General features: G+C 36.5%; 1 protein-coding gene across 4 annotated transcripts in view; it reads left to right on the top strand.

The window, feature by feature from the left end:
- The window catches only part of LOC109489339, a 420,733-nt gene that overhangs the window by 268,369 nt on the left and 125,485 nt on the right, over positions 1-26,879 (top strand). For all 4 annotated transcript variants that reach the window (XR_004626285.1, XR_004626287.1, XM_034663350.1 and 1 more), the window contains exon 6: positions 10,566-10,709. Coding sequence is in view for 2 of the 4 variants with exons in the window: in XM_034663350.1 (XP_034519241.1) it covers positions 10,566-10,709 (144 nt within the window). In the remaining 2 variants the exon portion in view is untranslated. The remainder of the gene's footprint in view (positions 1-10,565; positions 10,710-26,879) is intronic.

The raw sequence follows: 26,879 nt of genomic DNA, 5'->3' as shown, positions 1-26,879 counted from the left end.
AAGTTTAGATAGCTGTATGCACTTCTACCAGCAATATCTGGAAAAGCAAACATGATTCCAGTGTACCTTATCTTATATTTTAAGCTACCATCTTTTATAGGTTAAAATATTCTATATCATTACTGTATTAATTTGCTTTGTTTGGTGTCTAGTGAGGATGGTGTTTCTAAAATGTTTGTTAAAATTTGGAATTGCCCACTTTTGTGAATTGCCTCTCTAGAATCTCTTTATCTATTTAGTGATTTTTTCTTAATCATTGTGTTTTCTTTAGTGAGGATGGTGATCTGTTATTTTGATGGATTTTTAAATATTATGCTTTCTTCTTTCATTTGATGTTTTTATAACATGCAAAAGTTTTAAAAATTTTGTGAGCATAAATAAATTGATTGTTGTCTTTGAGATTTTTCTAACTTCTGATAGTAAAAACTCCCCCTCTCCAGAGATTTAATGAATATCCAATTCCAGCTTTTCACTAGCTTGTCTTAAAAAATATTTAACTCTAATCCACTTGGATCGTTTTGGTAAATGGTGTGAGGTGAGGCTCTAAATGGATTTTCCCCAACATTGCTATCATTTATTCAAACACAGATTATTGAATAATTTACCATTCCCTTGTGATTTGTTATGCTTTATCTATGATTCAAATTTTACAGAGAATACAACTATGTCTGGTCTAAAGTATTGCTTTAAATTTAAATTTTGAAAGTCAAGACACTTTTTAAAAAATGCAAAATATTGTGATACTCATTTCTAATGCAGGGTATACATGCTAGGCCCTTTGAAATAGCTCTCTGAGGACAGAACACTGAAAACCTCATTAAGAGTATCAAGTGCCAAGTATACTTGCATTATTTCTTTTGAAGACAGAACTTTTAGACCAGCATACAAATGACAGGTTAGCCTCAATTGTGTCTGTTTTCAGCAACATTAAGGAGTGATATTGTAAGCATGAATATGCACAAGTATTTAGCTAGAAGAATGTTGAGAGTATTACAGGTAATGTTGAAACATAGAAATAAACTAAACTCCATTAATAGGAAGCTCTTTATACAAATCATGATACCGTTCTTAAAGCATTATGGAATGGTGATAACCTGGAAAATGTTCATGGAATATTATTAAGTTAATAGAACTAAGTATTTTGTGAAAGAGAATGTACAATGTAATCTCACATTCGTAAAATGATGTGCATATAGTATTATACAATCATATTATTTTCTTTGTCTACAAAGCAGAAGGAAAAATATTTGCAAGACATTTGACATGACATTAATGAAGATTACCTGACTATCTCTATATGGATATATTACATGTATCCATCAACACGAGCATTGAGCAGCTATCTGCACTGATTTTTCTTTGACTTTCTCTCTCTCTCTCTCTCTCTTTTTTTTACTATAAGTAGACGATTGGTATGAGCTGAAATCATTTTGAGGAGGTTGTCTTAACGTAAACACAGCATATTTCACTTTGTTAGGATACTAGGTTTTTGTTCAGGTAGGAAAACAAAACTCTGGCATCAAATGCTACTGTCTTGTTTTTCTTTGGCTGTGCCATTAACAAAGTTCAGTGATAAAATTTCAGGAAACATCCTCTAAAACATACCCCAAACATCATGCCATTAATTTCTAAATTCTGCAGAAGTCAAGGAAGAGGTTCATCCCAATAAAGAAAATCCCAGGGTAAAGGTCTATCTTGAGTTATCTATGCAAAATTCTTTTTCTGCCACTTTTGCCTTGTTCTTACATCTGAGGAGTTATGTGAGAGATTAATGGTGACAACACCAAGCCACTCAGTTAATTCATTTGGCATCTTTGAAAATTTTATCCTCATAAAACTGTGTACTGAGTATGGTTTTGCTATTTTGGTCATTAACTGGTAGGCTGACCATTAGGGACATTGATAGTATTCTATTAAGTCAGATAAAATTCCGTGTCCTACTCTTAGAGCAAAATATTTTAAAAGAGCAAATTAAAGGTGCAAAAAAAAAAAAAAAGCCTAATTAGGCTCTGGAGTTCTCTATAAGCACTATATTTTCCTATGTAAAGAACCCTAGCGAGTGTGAGGAAGAGAATGCATATCTTATTTAGGCCATGTAAGAAATCTTCCTGCTCAGAAGGCCAGCTTTACCCACTGACTAATATAAGGCATGACTAAAAAGTAATCAAGGAAATCCCACAGGCCACATGTGAAAATCAGTTTCATCACTTTATAGTCACATCTCATTTTTCCTTTATTTCATGCTGTGCCAGTCTCAGAGAGGGCCACTGGAACTGGGGACAATAATTGAAGCTTTGAATTCAGTACCAGATAGTGATATTAATATTCTCTTTTGTTAACATTGTAGGTACAGGTGATGGTGGTGGGGGGTGGGGAAGCTTACTTTTGTGTGAAGTGTATGGGAGACTGGTATGAAAGGAAAGGTGGTTGTGGTGAAGATGGGATAAGAAAACCAAAAAAATTCATACTACTTCATTTTAAGTGTTTGATATATGCAAAGTGATCTTTAAAATTATTTTGTAGCTTGTATGGCACAGGAAATCCACAAATTCAAAGCAGATACCAGAGCTGCCAGGGTCCTTAAGGCTCCCTGCTGCTAGGCTTTAATAATTTATTATCTGGACTGGGAGAAGTCCACGAGTTCCAGGGGAGGCTGAGGGAGCAACCTAGTGGGTGACGACACTCAGGGACCTTAGGACAGAGACTACTTTCCAACCAGTATGGAAATACATACAGCAATATTTTAACAACCAGTGTGCATATCAGCAACTAAAGTTCTTTCAGGGCATTTATTTGGGGAGTTTGTGTCCAGGATTTCAGATCCTGAAAGAATTTAGAATTCAAACATTTTCAATTCAAAGAGATTTCTTCCAGGCATTTCCTGCCATCCCTTCCCTTTGAGTTCAAGGGTTCTATTCTTTTGGCTGACCTTGGTTGGTCATGTTTCCCAGCTCAGGCCCTAAGAGGGGCAATTATCATTGGCCTGGTGAAACCATCAGCAAGATTATTTCCTGTGTGGCTTGTGCTAGAAACAACTGTCAAGGTACTGACACTGTGCTGGAACTAGAGGTCTCCTCCCATGAACCCCTCCTCTGAGGTTGATCACCTGTGCCCACAGCCACCATCAGTGCTTGTCTGACTCACTAAGCAACTTTGACAGCCAAAGTGAGCCCCAGTATCTGGGCCTGACTTGGAGGAAACATGACTCAAGACAAGCAGCTTTTAAATTATCAAAGCCATCAAAATATGAACTTGCTCAATAAACAAAAACCCCACTTGCCCTGGGAAGACCCTTTTGTCATTCCTTAAACTCATTAATGGCTGGACTTTACATTTATATTTTAGCATGTCTCCCCTGATCCAGTATTGAGATTGCTGACTTTTGTCACTTTAGGGAGCAGTGAATGTCTGGTTTTGAGTACAATTTGTTTTCCGCAGACTTATGTCTGACTTAACCTTAAATAACTTGCTCTAGAAAATAAGTTTTCTCTTTGAGAATTTTAACTTTAAGTCACCCGAAGTTCATTGTTTAAAGATTTATTTATTTATTTGATAGAGAGAATGTGCGTGCAGGAGGAGGGGCAGAAGGAGAGAGAGAATCCTCAAGCAGACTCCCCACTGAGCACATCCCCCAAAACTCATTTTAATGACTTTTTTTTTGTTAATAAAACTGCCTTTATTTTTAACTAAATTGAAAATATCTTGTATTTTTAAATCTTTATTCAACATACTTATCTTTTTTTCCTCCTTACATAAAGTTCCTGTAAGTTTGTCAAGGGAAAGAAGTAGAATTGATCCCTAGGTGAGATCATTTATGAACTGATGATTTCACAGAAAGAAAAAAAGGAAGGCAATGCAAATGCAAAAGTAGAGAGTGTGATAAGTTCTGCTGAACCTAGTGGAGGAATATGCAAACTCCCATGAGAAAAATTATAGCAGAAATGTTTCTGATTCGATCAGTAGGGTCTCTTTTTAATTCACTTTTTGGTCCTCCTCCCACAGCTTACCTTCCTGAGGTTTAAAACTTCAGAAATAAGCAAAGAATAGGAATCATTTTCCAAAACCTTTCATAAATGTGACATTGATTCATTGATATACAGCCCGTTAGCCTAGAGTTTCATCTCTTCATCTATCATTTCAATTATCTCCTGATTTCCCCAGGGCATTTGATAAATGGGAGACCATTTACATTTGGTTCATTAATGACCTTGGTAAATTTTGAAAATGGACCCCCCTACTATATGCATATATGTTTCAAAGCTACCTACTAGTTCTTTGTGTGTGCTAAAGGATAGAATGACATACATGCATCTTCATCACTTGGATGTAATTTAAAAATAAAATTCTGAAAATGTGAGGTTTTGTGTTGTTACACCCATAATAATAAGTAATTGTGTACGGATTAAAATATACCTATAGCAAAAGAGGCAGAAGGGCATTGTCCAAAATAAATATGGCCCTTTGGGGTTTTTTCCTCTTTAGAGCTTATTCTCAAAGTATTCTTCATCAGATATGGTTACAGAGCAAGGTTTTTGTCTGTTTGTTTCAGTGGTGATATTATTATGTTATTGTCATTTTCTTACCATGCTGAGTTGAAAGAAATTTTTTTTTCTAAAATCATTTGTTGGCCTATCCCAAAATGTACAACAACCAAAGGCAACACACTATACATATATCCTTGTTATACACGGGAGATACCTAACTATATTGATATCTATGTATTTATTTCCCTGTTTGTACTCTATTTGTAGCTGCTTCTTTTTGGGAGGAGAGGTGGTGGGATGGTGGGGGAACACACCAGTGAACCCTATTCTCCATTACTCTCACATCCTCAGATGAAGCAGAGATGCTTCAAACATAGCTACCACCAGGTTCTCTGGAGTTTCATTTGGTCATCACAACATTTGAATTGGAAGGACTTCTGAAAGAAATAAAAGTCTGCCAGGAAGGAGCTGCTGGTTATCTCTAGTCCCTTTGAAGATTTAGAGAACTAGATTATGATTTATTGTTTACAAACTTTAAATTACTTATATATAGCTTCACCAGCCACAGAATCTTCTCTCTCCATGAAGGGATCTAGCTTCCAATTCTTCATGTTAATTGAAACACATCAATTATCTCCATTGAAAAAAAATTTTATTCTTTTAATTAACTGATATCAAATATGAAGAATCATCCCTGCTTTTCTCATCTCATACTAATTTCCTGGTTAGTTTGGTGATACTTTTTAACACATCTTTGATCAAATAAACTTCTATACAATTAGGATAAATGTATTCTTGTTAAAGATTCTTCAAAATTATTAAATAAATAAGAGATTTGGATTGAGAATTTTAGATGACTGGTAATTAAACCAAATTTCTGAGAAATGGAAGGTTTTGATATTTTTCTTTGACTATAACATTAAGTGCATCACAAAAACAATCATAATTTTAAAAAATCAGTTAATCCGCTACTTTATGTCTTGGTAAAAATTAAGATCTTTGAGGTAACACTGTATGATATTTATGATTGGAAAGAAGTTAGTTCCATTATGGCGTTATCAAACCCCTGAGGGTGAGCGTTGGATGGGCCATAAGGAAAGCTCCTTAGGGTTCAGCTCAGACTCCCAGACGTTCAGGGTTACAGCCTACTCTGTTTTGACAGATGGCTCCTTTATGTGCAGGGCTTCTAAGTGGACATGTTGCAGATGTGGAATGTACTTGAAAAGGTCAAAAGTTCATTGCTTTATAGCCCTCGGTGGTTAAGTTTTAGAGGGCAAGGATATATTTTATTTATCTATATATCTTCTGACACCTAGTGCAGTGCTTAGCACATATGAAGAATTTAGTAATTTTTGATGAATGAATGAGTGAAAGAATTAATGAGTTAATGAACGAACACTTTGTTTTACTTAGAGGTTACCAGAGCTATTTACAGATCACATGGCAAATACCCAGCATATAGATAGTAAAGGGAAGTAGACTCTGTTAGTGGACCACAGAAGTTAAAGGCCAGAGGAAAAATGGGAAATCTTGACATTTATATGCAAAATGCCATCTTCATGCGGGTGACTCAAATCTACTTCTCTAGTCTTTCTTTTTGGGCACCAGAGCATCAGCCAAATGATGAGACGAGAATTGGGTTCTTTCTTGTTAAGTCTAGAATGGAGCAAGCAATTCCACATCACCTGAAATCTGGGTTCAGGGGTCCTGCTTAGCAGAAGAGAAAAGCTGAGGTCCAGATACCAGAAAGAAAAAAATAAATACCAGGGATCAAAGGGTGAAAAGATAAAGCCAGGTGGAGAATGCAGAACCATGACTTTTAAGCTTGTTAGACACAAGGGATCACAGCAAAGTAGGTTATTAAGCCTGGGGGAGGGAAGGAATGGAGTCCTTAGCAGTCGCCTCCAATTCCAGCCTGTGGGTGTGTCCCAATTCAATGAGCTCACTGATGAGGTATGTGGAAAAATCAAGCAGAACTGACAAATTTATTCAAACCTGGTCCTTTACAGATGTGTAGCCTCACATTTCTGATTGCATGCTTGACTTTCTCCCCAGAGTGTTTCTTTGGCACTGCATATTTAGCATATCTAAAATGAAAAATCGCTCCTCCTGTATTTATCGTCAGAAAAAAATAACGCAAGACTTGGAAATGGACAAAAGAGATTACAGTGTATCTTTCCTCTCACTGGAGTGCTGGGCATTGTCTAAGGGGACTCTCTGGGAATTAAATAATTCTATAGGAGTATGTACCTTTGATGGACCTTCTGTCGACTAGGTTATTTTACAACTCTGAAGACATAGAAGTTAATTTGTAAAGAACTGGTAGTCATGTAAATGATTCTCTGCACAACGGTACAGAGGAATTTTTGTCCCAGAGACACATATTTGATTATTGCACTAAGGAAAAGATGACCCAAATAATTTTATTGCCTTTTATAATATTAACCAATTTGACAGTTATTAGCAAATTAATTTCAGCACTCTTGATTGCCCTTGTTAGGAGTGTGTGTTACTGGTTTTTTTTCATTAATTAATATGTTGAATAAAATCTTAAACATATTCTATATTTACAGAAAAGTCATGTTTCAACTTTACAAAAATTATACTATTATCTTTGTTATTAATAGCTCTACTATGCTAAACACTTGGTACCACTGAGCTTTATTATTCCCTGGCTCTCCACTATATAATCAGTTGTTAAGTTGAATACACTTTACTTCAGTTCTCATTTTCTGTATCAATGAGCCAGTTCAGATCCCAGTTATTTTGTACTTGGGCTGATCCAATGACCCAATACCCCCAAATGTATCTTTCAAATTTGTCTTCCCTTCCATCACAATCCAAACATAAAAGCCAAACCTTTTCACCTAAACTTGGGTCTTCAGGACATTTTCAGTTCACAAACCTTGTTTGACTTCCTATTGTCTAACAAATCAAATTCCCAAGCTTCAGCTCCTTAAAAATAGAGATCCAAGGGATCCTTTTAGCTCTATATTCACTGACACTTATATTAGTTTCCTGTAACAAAATAAAAAGACTGGGTGGCTTAAACAGCAGAAATTCGATTTCTCACAGTTCTGGAGGCTAGGAGTCCAAGATCAAGCTGCTGGCAAGGTTGGTTTCTGCTGAGGGCTTCTTTTCGTGGCTCATAGATGGTTATCTTATCCCTGTGTCTTCATGTGGTCTTTCCTCTTGTGTCTGTGTCCTAATCTCTTCTTATAAAGACATCAATCATATTGGAGTAGGACTCACCCATATGACCTTATTCTACCTTAATTACCTCTGCAAAGGCCCTACCAATAAGTACAGGTTTGAGGTATTGGGGGTTAAAATTTCAACATATGGATTTAGGGGCAACACAATTCAGCCTATAACACCTCTATAGGAGGGAAGAAGATAAATGTTTGTTGAATGCTTACCATGAGTCATGCACTGTTTTATGATTTCATGTATGTTAAAAAATACTTGACTTGTTTTCCCGAACATATCCCAACCCAATTTCGACTTGTAATATATCACCTCTATGGCACTTCATTTTCCTGTATTTCACATTCTACCTGGTTTTATGATCATTTGTACTTGTGTTTTTTTAATAATAGATTGTTAATTCCTTAAAGGTAAGGTGATTATTGACTCTTTTAGTACCCACCTGAGGTGTATGGCCTGTTGTCTAGAATATAGATATTTGCTGAATTAAAAATGCAAAGGAAGGAAAAGAAAGTTTGTAAAATGAAAAGGCAAGGTGACCAAGTGTAGTTTTGTTTTGTTTTTGCTGGGGGGGTAGGAGTGGGAGAGAGAGTTGGGAGAGGGTGAGTCAAGAAAAAGAAGCATAAGAAAGGTGTTAGATAAGAGGTACAATTGTAAAGATTTTAAGTTCAAGACCAATAATATACCACTTGTGGAACCTGGAAGTTCTATTACTTTACCTTTTAATTAATGACATTACCAGTAAATCATATTCCATTTAAATAGTTTCATGCCTTCAGGCAATGGAAAACATAATTTTTGAATCAAAATAATTTTAAGATTGATCCTCATTCCCAGTGTATCACACTGTTTTGAAGATCTGATTCCAGCTAATTTGTCTCCCACAATCAGCTGGGGTGTGGTTTAAGGGGACAATTTACTGTGTTGCAGCAAATATATTCCACAATTCAGCCAATCTGGTCTGGTTTGTGAAGCATGTAAAGATCTGAAAGTCTCAGCTAATGTGCATTACACATGTCACATTCCCCAAACTAGGCCTAAGACTTGTGAGGGTGTGATCCATAACTCCATCTACTGCCACCAGACTGTGATATTTATTGCTGTGAAAATTCCCATGACAAATTTGTTTCTGTGGCACATTTACCATTATAAATTGACATGGAGCCATAGATGTGATGGCTTCAGACATAGAAACCCCAAGTACTTTATTATTTTTTTCAAGTCTTATATTTAGGTTGGCTGTGAAATTTTTAGAAGTTCCTATTTCTTTGGGTTATTTTTTAAAAAATCCAGCAAATCATTCTTTTAATAGAGTGTATTATTATTCAAACCTTTTCTGAAGAAAAGTTTCATCTGATTTCTAAATTTAACAGTATGCTTTTATCTCAAAATTTTAGTCACCATCCACTTAAAATGTATTTTTCTCATTATTAAAATATTCCAGATGCCTCCTTTTAAAAGAAATCAGGACTAAATATAATAATTTGTATAGAGACTGTTTGGGAGAGGAGTATAAATATGTTTTCTCATTAAAGTAAGATGTTCTATATTGAGAATTGTGAAGTTAGATATGTGGCTTCAGTATATGTGGGGCTCGTGCTATGTCTGAGGGACACAAGAATGAATAGACATTGTGCTGGCTTTAAGGAAGCTTACAGTCACCTGAGGAAAGACACAAATGATCATATAGAAGTTAACCACCAGTTCTCAACTGGGGGTGATTTTACCGCCCTCCCCCAATCTGTGCTCCACAGGACACATTGCCAATTGAAATAGGAATCTGCATCAGGAAGCTAGATATGTACATATAAGACTTTAGTAGAGCACTGGGCTGGAGATGTGGATGTGCCAGTCATAACACAATAGGTGTTGAAATCAAAAGACCGGTAAGATTATACAGTGTGGATGATGAGGGCATCCAGTGAGGGACACCTGCCTTTAAAAGGAGACAGAGAAAGAAGAATCACAAAGGCAACAAAGAGAAACAATAATAACGATAATATTAGTAAACATTTTTAGAGTCCATACTATGTGCAAAAAGCTGTGCTAAGTATTTTACTTACATTAATTCTCATCACTAATTCTCAGCTTTATTGTATAATGATCAAAGACGGGATCAAAGGTATCAAATGCAACAGAAAACTAACGTGTTTATAGATTTGGCAATTAAGAGGTCATTGGTGACCTTAGTGAGAGCAGTATTTACAGAGTAACGGAGCTGGAAATGAGAGTCCAGTGGGTAGGAAGGAAAAGGCTGGTGTGGAAATGGAGATAAAGAAGTTTGCTTTAAATAGAAAGGACAGGAAATGAGTATTTTAGTGGGAATACACTAAAGGGTGGACATTGGTTTTATTTTGTTTTGTTTTGTTTTTAAAGATTTTATTTATTTATTTGAGAGAGAAAAAGAGAGAGCACGAGCAGGGGAAGGGGCAGACAGAGGTAGAGAGGGACAGGCAGACTTCCACTTCCAGGGAGCTTGACAAGGGTTGATACCAGGACCCTGAAATAAATCATGACCTCAGCAGAAGGTAGAAGCTTAACCAACTGAGCCACCCAGGCGCCCTAGAGGGAGGGCATTGTTTTAGGATGGAGAGGAGGAAGAAAATAAGAGCATAGACATTGTTTTAGACTTTGAGGAAAGAAATGAAAATTTCTGACAAACATCAAGAGGACTGGGAAGTTTGACAAGAGAGGACAGGAAAGGAGACTTGAGGGGTAGTGCCTGGAGCATGGCTAAGATAGCATACCACTTTCTTTAATCCATCAGTCCATCGGAGCCCCTTTTTGGAATATCTTCCCTCTTACCCAATTTGGGTTTCTCTAAAGAACTCTTTCAGGAGGACCTTTGAGTGTCTCATTATCTTCACTTATCAGGGCACCACTCTATGAACTTGAACGACATGAATCCTCTACTACCTTCTGCCTTCTCTGTTCCTGCAACCCAGCGAGTTCAGTGCCCAAGGGAAAAATGCATCATGTGGGACCACAGCCTATTTCTGAGAGATGAGGACTCCCCAAGTGAGTGTTACATAATTTGCTTATTCTTTGTGATCATCTTAATACAGCATATTAATGTATATTGAATATTTCTTTCCATTAATACAACGCTATATGGGATAATTTTTTCTTCACCCATTATTATCCTGCCTCTGCATCTTAGTCTGAGCAAAAGTACGAATTCTATATTATTTCTAGTCTGAATCACTTATTTAACCAAAAATATTAAATATCGCAATATACTAGGTCCTAGTTTGTAGGACACATATAACATGGTTCTGGTCCTTGAAGAGCTCACAGTCAGTAGAAAAAGCAGATAGCTAAATAACCATTTAAAATGGAAAAAAATAAGTGCTTTAATAGATGTAATATATAAAGTGATTTCTCAAGCCAATGCAGTAAGTAACCACACCTCCCTCCCCCATAAAATGTCTTCTACTCAAATACTGAATTACTTCTATTTTTTCAAATGGGCTGTCAAGAATGGAAACACCCCCTTTCTTTGTTTGATGGATTTTTCCCCTCTTTCTTTTTCTCTTTTCTCTCTTTGGTTTTTACCCTGCCAGTTCTCTGCATGGGCTCCTTTTATATTCTGAAATCCCAGTTAAGGGACTTTCTCACTGATTATAATGACATAGGTCTGTTTTCACAGCTGTAATCTTGAAGTTTCTTAATAATGCCATATTTTAAACATTACTCTGAAATGCTAGAAGGTTTGAAGGTGCTCAAAAAGTAAACAGTCGGCTCATATAAAAGGGAACAGTTGTAATATAAAACTTTCAACAATTTGTATCAGATCATTGGCACTTCATTGAAAATCTCAAGCTCTTGAAACAACAAAATTTTCCCCCAAGGGGAACTAATTCACTAGACATGCGTATGCATTAGAACCAGATGAAGGTGATGCAGTGAAATTGGAAAGACAATTTCTGAGCTTATTAGAGAAGCTGGAGACCAAGCATTTGTATTTCTACTGGATTCTTTGGCCTTGGCAAGACTCTTTTTTCCCAGCAGAGCAGATTTTGGGAATTTGCATTTATGTTCATGATCACCTTTGACATCTGAGACTCTGAGGACTTGACATCACATACTATTATTATTATAAGCTGTTAAGCTCAAATTGCTACTTTGGTGTTAACAAGAATGGTGCCACATGGTGAGCATATGCTGTTTGTGAAAGTAAATGGTGCTTTAAGAATGTTTTATTCTCAAAAGGAAGCCTACTAGCAGATAACTTGTATTCAAACTCTGTATGTTCTCATTTGACCATCATAAACAATGTTTAAAGAGTCAAGGTTGTTACTTGAGAATAAATCAGGGAGCTCTTGAACATGTGGGTGGATATATTCGCTGTAAAGCATGACAGACATTTTCTTCTATGTTTATCCTTTTAAAAATGTATGTATTCCACTTCAGGGCTCCATAGATCTTTCAGATGGTATCTTAATAGAGTTTCCTCAGCACAGAAGTGATTTATTTCTTTCAATAGAAGATTTACTTAAATCTACTATTTAGAAATTTAGCATTATTATAACTGGATGTAGAATTCCTTTACCTTGGACAGACTAAAAAAAAAAACTCCCAAGACTAATTAGGCAATTTAAATGGTGAATAATGCTATTTCCCTATGCATTTGCTTTGTGAGTTAAACTGATGAAGATTTAATCTTCTTTTTCACAGTTTCTTTTGTCTGTAAAACTAAAGATCCACTTTTATAAAAGATTTTCCTTTGTTTTGTTTTAGAAAGAGATTTGACACCTGAATAGTAGTGGTAATGAAATTCTCTGTGGGTTAAGCTTCAAGAAAGAAATATTAACATGAAACTAATGAAGTATTAACAAATAAATTGAGTTCAGAATGGTAACATTTCCCTACATTATATGTGATAATAGTAGACTTATGTATGAGTAGTTTAGAGCTTTGCATCTGATCGTTGATAGCCATCAACGCATTCCTAAAAATAAGGCAACTGGGAAAAACATTAATAAATAATTTCATCAGAATGAGATTATGAACCCCTCACCTATCACAAGCCTTTTTTCCCCCTTCAAACAATTTATTTTCTTTTAGAAGGGCGAAAGTTATAATGTGTTATAACCTGAAATTTGAGGTTAAATAGGAATACAACCGAAATCAAATAAGGAATAATACTTCCCTTCTTATATCTTATATGCTCATTCTTCATGGGGAACAGCAGCAGGATACAAACTGCCAGGTTAATCTTCCTTAAGTTGGCTCTCAACAAATAACTTCTGGGTACAACCTCATGGAGGACCATAAAAGACAAGCAAAGGGAGTTTAGATCAATGCATTAATGCGGAGGGGGCACTATTGACAGTATCAGAGCAAAAAAATGATAATATGAAAAATTTTAAGGACAGTTAGTCTGGAAACCAACAATAAAATGGGCACTACAGATTGAGAATATGGAGATAAAGAGATGGGATTTCTATCACATGGAGAACATGGCACCCACTGAAAAACTTCCTTTTTTACCTGATATGGCTCAAGGCAAATTACAGTGAGAAAAAGCCACTGGGTTTAAATAAAGAGGCTTGGTGACTTTAAGAGTGTATTTTTCAGAAAATTATGGGAACAGCTGTCAGCTTAAAGAGAATATGAAGAAGTTTTCTGGAGATGCAAAGAGATGTAATGGGTATAAGGAATGAGAACTGAGGCAGGGAAGGAGAAAAATGAAAAAGTAGCCAGAGGAAGAAGCAGTGTTTTTTTCTAATTTTTTTGAAAGCCTGTGAGCAATTCACTGCAATACAAGAGTAATACACAGAGAACATGAATGTGTTAGCAGTGAAATTGGTGACTTTAGGGAGGATTTCAAATTGCTGAGAGTAGAGATCCTAAAATGTCAGTTCCTCAACCAAGTAGCCCCCCATACTGGGGAATTCACTATTAAATGTGTAGGCATAGCTTACATTTGGCGATTCAGCAAATATTTTCATTTCCTGATGATAAATCTGTGAATGAGTCTACTTTTTCCCAGGTGACAGGTGTTTTACAAGGGTCATAAGAGAGATGAACTGGGAGATCCTTTGATTTCCCTTCTAAAGGCAGAAAGAAACTGGAAGAAAAACATGAAGGGAAAACAGAAAGTTCATTAATATTTTCATGAGTCAAGTTTTATGGCCATGGTTGTCCCCAGCAGGAGGGGAGTTCATAGTATTAATGGCTGTTGGGAATTGGGGTGAAGGGAGAAGAAAGGAGATTGAAAGGAAGGATATAGTTCTTTGCTTTGCATACACAAAAGTGAACTAATTTTCTTACACATCAGTAGCTGAGTTTTTATACCAAGAGTTTCTCTCCAGTTAAAAGCTTTAGATGCTTAGTTTCAAAGACATACAGGTTGACCAGCAGTTTAAAGAATAGTAAGTTGTTGGATGATGGTCTCAATCTACTGCCGTCCCTTCACTAAACAGAACTCTTAGACCACTAGCAGTAATTATTGGATTTTAGCTTTTAGACACCAGACAGTAGATCATTATCAATAGCAGCTCTGTCATTTGGGAGATGAGGCTACAGGCGAAGGGTGAGAGGGACTTTTCTCTTTGCAAGCTCCAGAAAAGCAAGTCTATCCTGTAGTCATTAGCCTAGTGCTGTGTGTGTGTGTGTGTGTGTGTGTGTGTGTGTTTGTACACATTGAGTGTTTACTGTAGGTTGTGTATTCCTTTTTATTAAATATCATTTAAATTTGGTCTATAATATGCTAAGTTCTAATTGATAATGTTTTTGGAGGCTCTGGTCCTTCAAGAAGATAAACTAAGCACAGTATCTCTTTCTTCCTTTATCACAGATCTTTACTCTTATTGAAATTCTTCTCTATTTTAAAAGTCAGAATAGAATTTAGTTCATAAACAGCTTAGAGAGTGTATTTTCCCAGTCTTTTCTAGTTATGGAAAATATAATACTTGAAAGACAAGTATCTATCACAAATCAAAATTGATATTTAAACACAAAAGATACATTTGCCAAATTGTTTCTTCTTCCTGGTGCTCCTTTAGAGACATATGAGTACAGTAAATGGAAATTAAATCTTATCATATGTATGTTTTCTCCCTTTCTCCAAAATTCTTTGGGTGTTTTTCTCAAATTTGAACATTTTAGCTTGTATTTTTTCTGGTTTTCAGCTCGAGAGTCTAAGCTCTTATCACCCTTCACTCCCCACTACACCAACTTTTCTCCACTCCTATTGTTGTGGTAGTAGAACATTTTGTAACTTCCTCCTTTTGAGAATTCATTCTCATTGTTGTTCCTGTTGTCTTTGCTTCTGCCTTGTACTTTTGGACAAACATTCTGGCAAATCTCTTAACAGTTTGTTATAAACTTACCCTGCAATAACAGGATCAGTGAACGATACTGTACTAGGTGCCTAAGGCTGAGTGGGGGACAATTAACCATGGATGGCAGGATCAGAATTATCAGACAAATGCTGATGAAGATAAAAAACATAATAGCTGGAATAACCCTGAAAGAGTATATATAGAGAGACAGAGCACAAAAATCTGAGTGCCATTAAAATGTCATTACACTAAGTGTCTGAAAAAACTAGTCGACTTTAATCCTGAATTTTCTGCTACCAGATAGGTGACTGTTTACTTCACTGAACTTCATTTTTTCTTTTGGAATATAGGCATACCTTGCAGATATTGCAGGTTTGGTTCCAGACCATCGCAATAAAGTAAATATTGCAATAAAGCAAGTCATGTGAGTTTTTTGGTTTCCCAGTACATATAAAAGGTATGTTTACACTATACAGTACTATATTAAGCATGCAATAGCAATATGTTTAAAAAAAGATGTACATACCTTAATTAAAAATACTTTATTGCTTAAGATGTTAATCACCATCTGAGCTTTTAGCAAGTCATAACCTTTATATTAGGATCTCGCCTCAGTGTTGTTGGCTGCTGACTGCTCAAGCTGGCAGTTGCTGAAGGGTGGGGTAGCTGTGGCAATTTACTGGTATAAAACAACAATAAAGTTTGCCACATTGATTGACTCATCCTTTTACGAAAAATTTCTCTATAGCAGGAGATGCTGTTTGATACCATTTTACCCACAGTAGAACTTCTTTCAAAATTGGAAGCAATCCTTTTAAATTGCTGCTTTATCAAATAAGTTTACGTAATATTCTAAATCCTTTGTTGTCATTTCAACAGTCTTCATAGCATCTTTATCAGGGGTAGTTTCCATCCCAAGAAACCACTTTCTTTGCTCATCCATTAGAAGGAACTCCTCAACCATAAGAGACTCTTTATTTTTTTTTAAAGATTTTATTTATTTATTTGACAGAGAGAGAGAGAGAGAGAGACAGCCAGCAGGAGAGGGAACACAAGCAGGGGGAGTGGGAGAGGAAGAAGCAGGCTTCCCAGCAGAGCAGGGAGCCCGTGCAGGGCTCGATCCCAGAACCCTGGGATCAGGCCCTGAGCCAAAGGCAGACACTTAACGACTGAGCCACCCAGGTGCCCCAACCCTAAGAGACTCTTAGTAATAGGAAATAAACTGAGGGTTCCTGGAAGAGAGGGGTGTGGTGGGATGGGGTAGCTGGGTGATGGACATTAAGGAGGGCACATAATGTAATGAGCACTGGGTATTGTATAAAGACTGATGAATTACTGAACTCTACCTCTAAAACTATAATACATTTATGTTAATTAATTGAATTTAAATTTTACAAATTTTTTAAAAGAAACATAAAAAAAAGAAGCAACTCCCCATTTATTCAAGTTTTACCATGAGATTGCAGCAATTCAGTTAAATCTTCAGGTTCCACTTCTAATTCTAGTTCTCTTGCTATTTATAACACATGTGCAGTTACTTCCTTTATTGAGGTCTTGAACTCCTCAAAGTCATCTGTGAGGGTTGGAATCCACTTCTTCCAACTTCCTGTTAATTCTGATATTTTGACCTTTTCCCATGAATCTCAAATGTTCTTAATGGCATCTAGAATGGTAAATCCTTCCCGAAATGTATTCAATTTCCTTTGTCCAGATCCATCAGAGGAATCACTGTCTATGACAGCTATAGTCTTATGGAATGTATTTCTTAAAAAATAATACCTGAACATTAAAATTACTCCTTGATCCATGGGCTGCAGAATGGATATTGTATTAGCAGGCACGACAACATCAAACTTGTACATCTCCATCAGAGCTCTTTCTTTGGTCACTAGGTATATTGCCAATGAGCAGTAATGTTTTGAAAGTAATCTTTTTTTTTTTCTCCTGAGCAATAGGCCTCAACAGTGGGCTTAAAATATTCGGTAAACCATGCTGTAAATGGATGTGCTGTAATCCAGGCTTTCTTGTTCCATTTATAGAGCCTGGCTGAGTAGATTTAGCACAATTCTGAAGGGCCCTAGGATTTTCAGGACTGTAATGATCATTGGCTTCAACGTAAAGTCATCTGTTGCATTAGCCCCTAACAAGAGAGACAGCCTGTCTTCGGAAGCTTTGAAGCCAGGTGTTGACTTCTTTTCAGCTATGATAGTCCTTGATGGCATCTGCTTCCGATAGAAGACTATTTGATGTCACTGAAAAATCTGTCATTTAGGGACACCTGAGTGGCTCAGTTGGTTAAGCGGTTAAGCATCTGCCTTCGGCTTCAGTCAGGATCCCTGTGTTCTGGGATGGAACCCCCGCTGGGCTCCCTGCTCAACAAGGAGTCTACTTCTCCCTCTTCCTCTGCTCTTCCCCCTGCTTGTGCTCTCTCTCTCTTCAATGAATGAATAAATAAAATCTTTTTTAAAAAAATCTGTTGTTTATTGTAGTTACCTTCATTGCTAAGCTTAGCTGGACCTTCTGGATAACTTCCTGCAGCTTCTGTGTCAGCACTTGCTGCTTCACCTTATGGAGACGGCTTCTTCCCTTAAACTTCATGAACCAACTTTTTCTAACTTTTCTTCCACAGCTTCCTCACCTCTCTCAGCCTTTATAGAATTAAGGAGAGTTAAGACCTTGCTCTGGATAAGGTTTTGGCTTAAGGGAATGTTGCAGCTGGCTTAATCTTTTATCTAGACCACTCAAACTTTCTCCCTAACAGCAATAAGACTGTTTTGCTTTTTATCACTTGTATGTTCACTGGAATAGCACTTCATTTCCTTCAAGAACTTTTCCTTTGCATTCGCAACTTGGCTAACTGTTTGGTGCTAGAGGCCTAGCTTTCAGGCTGTCTCAGCTTTCAACATACCTTCCTCAGTGAGTTCAATCATTTCTAGCTTTTGATTTAAAGTGAGAGACATGTGGGGCACCTGGGTGGCTCAGTTGGTCAAGCATCTGACTCTTAGTTTCAGCTCAGGTCATGATCTCATGAGTCCTGGGATCAAGCCCTGCATCAGGCTCCATGCTCAGCACAGAATCTGCTTGTCCCTCTCCATCTGCCCCTTACCCTTCTTGTGCTTTCTCTCTCTTTCTTGCTCTCTAAAATAAATAAATAAAATCTTTAAAACAAATATAGACATAAATAAATAAATAAATAAATAAATAAATAAATAAATAAATGAGAGAAATGCAACTCTTTCTTTCACCTGAGCACTTAGAGGCCATTGTAGGGTTATTAATTGGCCTAATTTCAATATTGCTGTTTCTCAGGAAATAGGGAGGTCTGAGCAGAGGGAGAGAGATGGGGGATTGGCTGGTCAGTGTAGCTGTGAAAACACACATGATATTTATTGATTAAGTCCACTATCTTATAAGGGCATGGTTCATGGCAACCCAGAACAGTTACAATAGTGATATCAAAGATCACTGATCACAGATCACCATAACAAATCTAATAATAATGAAAAATTGAAATATTGTGAGTTACCAAAACTTGACACAGAGACACAAACTGAGCAAATGCTGTTGGAAAAATGACTCCAGTAGGCTTCCTCCATGCAGGGTTGCCGCAAATCTTCAATTTGTGAAAAATTCATATCTGCAAAGTGCAATAAAGTGAAGAGCAATAAAATGAGGTGTATCTAGATCATAACAGCCTGCCAGGATTATGGTAAAGAAAGTATGAATCTTTTTGCAAACAGTGCTTTGAATACCATTTATTCTTAGAACCATATAATGCTGTATCTGTGGAAGAGAACTAAAGCTAGCTTGAGAAGAGCCATGGGGGATCTGATTTTTTTTCTTCCTGCCTTTATAGTTCAGGCTTGCAAGGTAGCTATGGAATTTACCCTTAATTTGGCTTGAGATCAAGGTGCTATTTTTTAGACAGAGTGACAATTTCTACTTTCTGCTTTTATTAGCTTGACCTTGCTTCCCAATCCAAGTACTCACTTGTTCTTCACTCTCTAAATAGCAGATTCTTTCAGAAAACAGTCTCATTTTCTCTTACCTTGGAGATGGCCATGGTGTTATTTTTGCCCTTGCTTGTCTTCTAAGTAGAATATATCTGCCCAATCCATCGTTCGGGTGACCTCATGCTCAACCTGCTTTTGAGCATCCCTCCCTCATTAAGTGGTCCTCTTCAGCCCTCTCAGACTGTCAAGGCAGTGAAATTTTGGTCAAGAAAACCTCTTAAGTTATTGAAAAAATGTTCTTCACATTTAATGGTTGGTTCTACAGGAGGTACAGAAGGCTTTGTGCCAGTTCTCCTGTATGTGTGCCATATGCCATAGCTAAAGGTGTGACTGCTGAAAGACATCAAGATAAAGCAGGGTTTTAATCTTCATCCTTATACTTCAATGTTCAGAGGATACCAGTAAAGTGGGTAATTGCAGATTATCAAAGAAGTTTCTTACACATTTCAATTGCCATGTAACTGCACAGTAATTTATGTCAACTCTTAAATTATAAAACTTGGTTGTCCCTGTGCGAATTTATCAGCTAACAAAATATGCATTTGCTGTGACATTTAAATTCTTCACGTAGTTTATGTTTCATCATGCCCTTTTTCTGGGGCCCACCCTGATATATATGATTTTAAGAAGTCAAAGCAGGTGGCCTGAAAATTTTCACTTTGGCATAAACAATGCCAGAGTTCATTCATTCTTAATACTGTTCATAGAAATTTATTGTTTCTCCCTCTGTGATTAATACTTGATATCTAGTTATCTGTGGTGAGCTGGTTTTCTAGGGGCCCTCTCAACTGACCAATGTTTTCTGTAACTGTCTGCTTTCCTTGACATCTTTCTCTGGGTAATTCTCGTCTCCCCCACAATCTCCCTCTATTATTTGCTCATCCAAGTTATTGATTTAGCTTAACTTAGTTTGAAGTATGTCACAGCCTAGGCAGATTTTCTTATAAGGCCATTGGGCATGGGGTTCTGGTCTGTCTGGTTCCACTCTGTCATCCTCTGGCCACAGCCTGTCACAGAGGTTCACCCTCCTGTTGCTAACCCTTCCAGCAGCCGTAGTACAGAAGAGTTTGCAAACTGGTAGCTGGTAGGTCCATTCAGCCTAAAGAATTCTGTGTTTGGTCCATATAAATTGTGCCAGTATTTAAAGATTGAGAGATTTCCTATGAAATTTACACCTTCTCTTAACATAGCAGAAGATCAGACACCAGGCCTGCTTTCTTCTTGTCAACAATCTTACCCTTGCCCACCACTTACACAATATAAACAGAACATTTATAAATGGCACCTGCTTCACTCATGTATTGGGACAATTTCCTTGTCCCAACAGGCATTTGAACACTCGTGTCATGTACCAAAGTTTAATCAAATAGTGTGGTTTATGTGTGTGTTGGGGGAAGGAGGGATGACATCTAATTTCTTTTATGAATAAGTCATGAAAAGGAATTGGGATATCTTTTTTGATATACAGAGATCTTTATTAGATGCAAGTAAAAATAGGATATGTTTTCTTCCCATTTTTACAGTATGTTTGTACAAAAATTCATCTTCTATCAAAGAGAGAATTTCTATGTTTAAACTGCAGGATGATGGACTCCTGAATATCTTAAGCAAGATTATCTTTCGGGTGACTATATTTGCATTGTATCAGGTTGCGTCTGGAAAATTATATACAAATGTTAAAGAAACTACGCAAAGTGTTAATGTGTAAAGGGTAAGGGTGTGTGTGGGGGGGTGGGGGGGTGGGTGTAAACTTCTAACGATTCATGTTATTTCTTTTATTATGAAGTAGTCCCTCTTATCCACAGTTTCGCTTTCCTCGGTTTCAGTTACCCACAGTCAACTTTGGCTGGGAAGCAGGTGATCCTTCTTCTGACCTATTCTCAGAAGCTCAGTAGTGCCTTGTCATTGCAGTGCCTATGTCATTCACCACACTTCCTCTCATCGTTCGGCATTTTATTATATCATAGACGAAAGGTGAGTATAGCACAATAAGATATTTTGAGAGAGAGAAGGAGAGACCACAGTCACATACATTTTATTGCACTATCGTGTTATAATTGTTCTACTTTATTATTAGTTATTGTTGCTATTCTCTTGCTGTGCCAGATTTATAAATTAAATTTATCAGAAGTATGTATAGAAGAAACGTAGTATACCTAGTATAGGGTTTGTTATTATCCAAGGTTTCAGGCATCCACTGGGGGCCTTGCGACATATCCTCCATGGATAAGAGGGACTATACTTAAGTGCAGTTTCTAGAGCAAACACAGATACACTGACATAATGATAAACTGTATAGTTTAATCCAGCCTCACCAATGATAACTCAGATACCTTTTACAAATGTATTGCAGGAACAGCTTTTTCATGTTTGCTCCTAATTCCAGCAGAAACACCTAATTATAGAACAACATTAGCAAAAAAAAAAATTTTTTTTTTTGCTTGGAGAAAAGGCTTTATGAGTAATCAGTGCAAAGCAGAAATCTTTTCTTGCTGGGAATAATGTGGGCCAGCTGAGGTTTCTGTGAAAGTTTTATTTTATCTTGTTTTGGTTTTGGTTCTGTACTGCCCAGGCGACCTCTTCTCATCCATCACTTAATCAGGAAATCAAAAAACAACAAGCTGCAAGACAGACTTTTGTTCAAGACAAATCTAGTGACCTTCTAACAGGTGACTGAATCTTCTGTGAGAGTTCAGCTGGCCAAGTGATTTCTCCTATGTTGGGACTTAACTCAGGAGCCAGCAAAGCTCAGGCGGATGTTGCAGAACCTGAGAGCACTGGCACTATTCATGGCCTCATCTTTAGATGACGCAGTGATTATATTCTATTTCCTTCAGAAACTCAGATGAAGGACCATATCTTTAAAATCAAATGTTTCGGATAAAACAGACCCTATTTTTCCCTATGAGCTATGCATATCTTCCATTAATCCTAAAGAGCTGCGGACATTCTACAAAGAACAACCTAATAAGGTCTTGTACTGAGTATTTGCTGAAAAAGAAGTGGGTTTTCTGTGGGGTGTGGGGAAGAAATAGAAAAAGAACAAGAAAAAAAAGACCTTCATGAAGTAAATGGTTTAGAGGTAAAGCTTATAAAATAGGAATGCTTTTATTTCTTTTGTCTTTTCTGAGGAAGTTCTGCCTGTGAATCCACAAAATGGTGCAAATACAAATATATCACATATGCCGGCTGTGATTAAATTTCTCTAATTACACAACCACACTTGATACGTGAGACTGATGCATCACCTCTTTTTTTTTCCTTTTGTAATCATTGTTATATCCGTGCTCTATAATCAACGTTCATCACAGCTAATTAGAATTTTTTCGTCTGTTGTTTCTGAGATCTGACGTTCCTAGAGTTCGACCGAAAAATTCATTTTTAAACATCTCTAGACTCTGGAGCATAATAATAATAATAATAACAATAATAATAATTCTAGAGCTATTATTCACAAATGGCTTTTTGAAATTTTCATGCACTATGATTTTCTTTTTTTTATTGAATTTAAATGATTGCTCTTGGTGTGAAACCAAAACTCACTTATGATTTTAAAGGACTCTCCTGTGATTTACAGGTACCTTCCTGATGGTAAAAGAAACTCAGTCTTGCGTGTTACTATGGATTCTGTGGATTCTGTATGATACCCAGGGACAGATATTTTTTGTTGTATTAGATTGCCATTAATGTCTCTTTCTCTGGTAAAAGGAATAGAATGCTGTGGATTTCCCCACCATTTACAAGTTTAAAGCTGATGTTCATTCTCAAATGCAGTTTTCTTTCAGTAAATGTTTCTAATTGTGGACACTTTAAATGCTAGATTCCAGTGATAAGAAAGCTAGTTAAATTTTAGCTAGTCTATTACAACAAATTTAATCCACTTTCTAGATATTAATTCAAGGCCAAAGCTTTCAACTCCCTGCTCTATTTTCTCATCTGGAAATCCTCATCTCTTGCAACCCTTCTCAGGGCAATTGTAGCATTTAAAGGTTTGACAGAAGAGTAAACCTAAGTGGAAGTCATTCATTATCCACTACACCCCACCTTCTTTATTTTGTATTATCCTAGCTTGTTTTCAACATCTTCTTTCATCTGCATTTTCATCAGTATGTTTCGTACCTGTACTTTGGACTGAGTTGTTCCCTAATAATCAAATCTGTGTTACTGAGCAGCCATTTTGTTTCCTTCTCTTGAGAAGTTCACAGTACACTGGAGGATCTAGGCCTGTGAACATATAAGTACAATAAAATCTGAAGAGATGTATTAAAAAAGAGGTAACTTCAAAGCCATGCTAAGCTGGAAGAAGGAATGAAAAATCAGTGAGAGTAATAGAAAAGGCTCCACAGCAGAGGGGATACTTGTGCTGAGACTTGAAGATACTAATAAAATTTAAATAAAATTAATTTAAATTAAATTTAAAAAATTAAATTTAAGGAATGACATTCCCCATGCTAGGCACTGTTCTAAGCACTGAAAATGTATTAGCTCCTTTAAATCCCCAGAATCCAATGAAGTGACATATATTATAACCATTTTAGAGGTAAGGAAACTGAGGCACAGAAAAGTTAGCTGACTTACCCAATGTCACTGTGCAGATTTTATTTTCTAAAGATGGCCATAGCAATATCTCTCTTTCCATATGTTTTTCTTAAATCTTGCCATTCTCACATTAAAAGGGGAAGTCTAATTCCTTTGTTTGCATCTAGTTGGGTTTGGAACTTGCATAAAACCATCAAAATGTGGCAGAAGTGGCACTGAGTGACTTCAAGGCTAGGTTAGGAAATAAGACACAACATCCCCCTGGATCACTGGAACACTTGTACTACAGTCCTGAGCTGCCATGTTGTCAGTCATGCCTTGAGGAAGCCCAAAGTGGCTCTAAAGAGAAACCATTCGGGGAAGAGAGAGGGGTGCCTGGCCAACCCCCAGCAGCTCCAGTCCCTCTTGGCCTTTCTAGCTCCACTCGCACTATCCGACCGCAGCTTATGAGAGATCTGGAGGCAGTATTGCCTAGTCATGTCTCTCCCAAATTCCTGATCCACCAGAATTGTGAGACAACATAAAAACTGTTGCTTTCAAGCTATCAAATTTTGGACCGATTTGATACATAGCAACACTATCAGTAGCAGTCACACAGCTAACAAGTAGTTAGTCAGAATTTGAACCCATTCTGACTTCAGAGCCACTTTTGCTCCACGCCAGAAAATAAAGCTTGAGGAGATTTGTGGACATTTTAAGTAAACGCTTTAAGTAAAGCCTCCATGTTACCTGACTGTGTCGCAAAAATCTCCCCTTCAAATCAGTACTGTGGAGGTCAGGAAATGTTTTCACATACTGAGCTTTTTCTTTTATGGTTGAAAATGAACCAAGGGAAGAATAAGAGAATGTTTAAAAGGTGACTGATCAGGGATTGAGTAGTTATATGTTGTATCTGAGTAATGACTTCCAACCATGTTACAACGACATGGCAGTTTAGATGGGGGGTGGAGGGTGAATTAATTGGATGGTGAGTATTTTAATGAGGAAACACTTTCTTAATAGACAGCTTGCACTGGAGCAGAGTGAAACTACTTTGGAGTCTAAAAGCTTGGATTTCAGTGAGCTTGAATTTCCATCTTATCTTTAATTAATTTATAACAACTTATTGAATTGTATGTCCCACACTAGCCAGTAAGCTATTTAGCACCGGAATGGAGGTTTATCTTAAAATAATAATAATAATAATAATAATAATAATAATAATAATAAATAATAATGGGTTTGATCCCTGGATTCTCTGGGCCCAGCATAAAAGAGACATCCAGTAAATATTTACTAAGTGAATGAATGACTGTACAATACAGTATTGTTAACTCTCTTCACCATGCTATGCATTAGATCTCTAGAACCCACTCATCTTCTACAACTGAAATTGTACTCTTTGACCAACATCTCATTTCCCACTCCCTTCTCCTCCTGGCAATCGACCACTATTCTACTCTCTGCTTCAGTGAGTTTGATTGTTTTAGATTCTACATAAAAGGGAGATCATACAGCATTTGTTTTTTTGTGTCTGACTTACTTCACTTAACATAATGCCCTCCAGTTTCATCCATGTTGTTGCAAATGGCAGAATTTCCTTCTTTTTTTTCTTTTCTTTTTTCTTTTTTTAAGGCTGAATAATATCCCACTGTGTATATATACCACATTTTCTTTATCCATCTGTTCATTGGTGAACATTTAGGTTGTTTCTATGTCGTAGCTGTTGTGACTAATGCTGCAATGAACATGGAAGTATAGATGTCTCTTTGAAATTCAGATTTCATTTCCCTTGGATATATACCCAGAAGTGAAATTGCTAGACTATATGGTATTTCTATTATTAATTTTTTGGGGAACTTCATACTATTTTCGTAGTGGCTATACTAATTTACATTTCCCCCAACAGGGTACAAGGGTTTCTTTTTCTCCACATTTTCTTCAACACTTATTATCTTTTGTCTTTTTCATAATTGCCATTCTAACAAGTATGAGTGATATCTCATAGTGGTTTTATTTTGCATTTTTCCTAATGATCAGTGTGGTATTGACAACCCTTTCACAACCTATTGGTCATTGTGTTTCTTCTTTTGAAAAATGTCTATTTAGGTCCTTTGCGCATTTAAAAAATTGAGTTATTTTGGGGTTTTGCTATTGAATTTTACCAGTTTTTTATATATTAAATCTAAATCTTATCACCACACACACACATACACTTGCACAGTAGTAATTATGTAGAAGTGATGAGTAACTTAATTACCTTGATTGTGGTGATCTTTGCACTATATATATATATATATATATACATATATATATATATATGACAAATATATCTGAATAAAGTTATTTAAAGAAGAAATAACTATTATTTTCTTGGAGCTTCACTTCTTTTATTTCTAAAATGTAAATTAATAGTCGAGTTTCGCAATCTGGAAATTATAGCACTTGTTATACCTTGGACTGGGGAATTTTCTAGGTCATGGTGGGGCCTGCACTTCACAAATAAATAAATAGCTACATTTAAAATTTATCTTTTTGACACATTGGAGGGTAGATCAATGTTATGAGTAAAACAAACACTATTAGCACTAATGTGACATCTGTTCCTACCATTGTCCTGAGTTATTGGTTCATAAGGAACGATCTTCTCTGATACTTTCTCGAGGAGTCTAGTGCATTTCTACATTCCTCCTTTCTTTCTCTCCACAACCACTGATGAATAGTATGAGAAAGAATGTGGTTGGACCTCAGGAGACTCATAAAGGTCAAGATTTTTGTTTTGAGGTTCATAGTTTGTTCTCTAGTGACTAGGTATTGAATGGACTGCCCAAGCCTTGAAATAAAACCACATGCACCAATTTAAGCAAAATCCTAGAACTAAAATCATGTATAGAAGTTATTCCTCTGGCATTATCTAAATTCTTCAGAATAAATATATTATTATTATCCTTCATGAGTAATTCCATAAACTCAAAATGAGGTCATAAAACCCAGAACGTTGTTTAAATGCATTTCCTAATTATATTTAGGGCAAGTATGAATTTCTTGGAGATGTTGATTAATGCCATATCTTATCTTAACCTATAGAGAATTACATTAAGCTTGGGACCTACAGAAAAATCGACTGATTTGCTGTAAAAACTAATTGCAATAAGAATCTTAGGTCATTCATTTCATGAAGCCTATTGATTTGAAAATCAGTATGATACATAAGATGTGTGTACACTTTTGGGTAATTTTCACAAAGCAAACACACACTCTTCTATTTTTTTTCTTTTCTTTTTTAAAAGATTTTATTTATTTATTTGACAGAGAGAGACAGCCAGTGAGAGAGGGAACACAAGCAGGCGGAGCGGGAGAGGAAGAAG

This window comes from Ailuropoda melanoleuca, chromosome 1 (assembly GCF_002007445.2).
Source record: "Ailuropoda melanoleuca isolate Jingjing chromosome 1, ASM200744v2, whole genome shotgun sequence".
NCBI lineage: Eukaryota > Metazoa > Chordata > Mammalia > Carnivora > Ursidae > Ailuropoda > Ailuropoda melanoleuca.
Note: the sequence above shows the minus strand (reverse complement) of the source record. Positions and strands in the feature narration are given on the sequence as shown.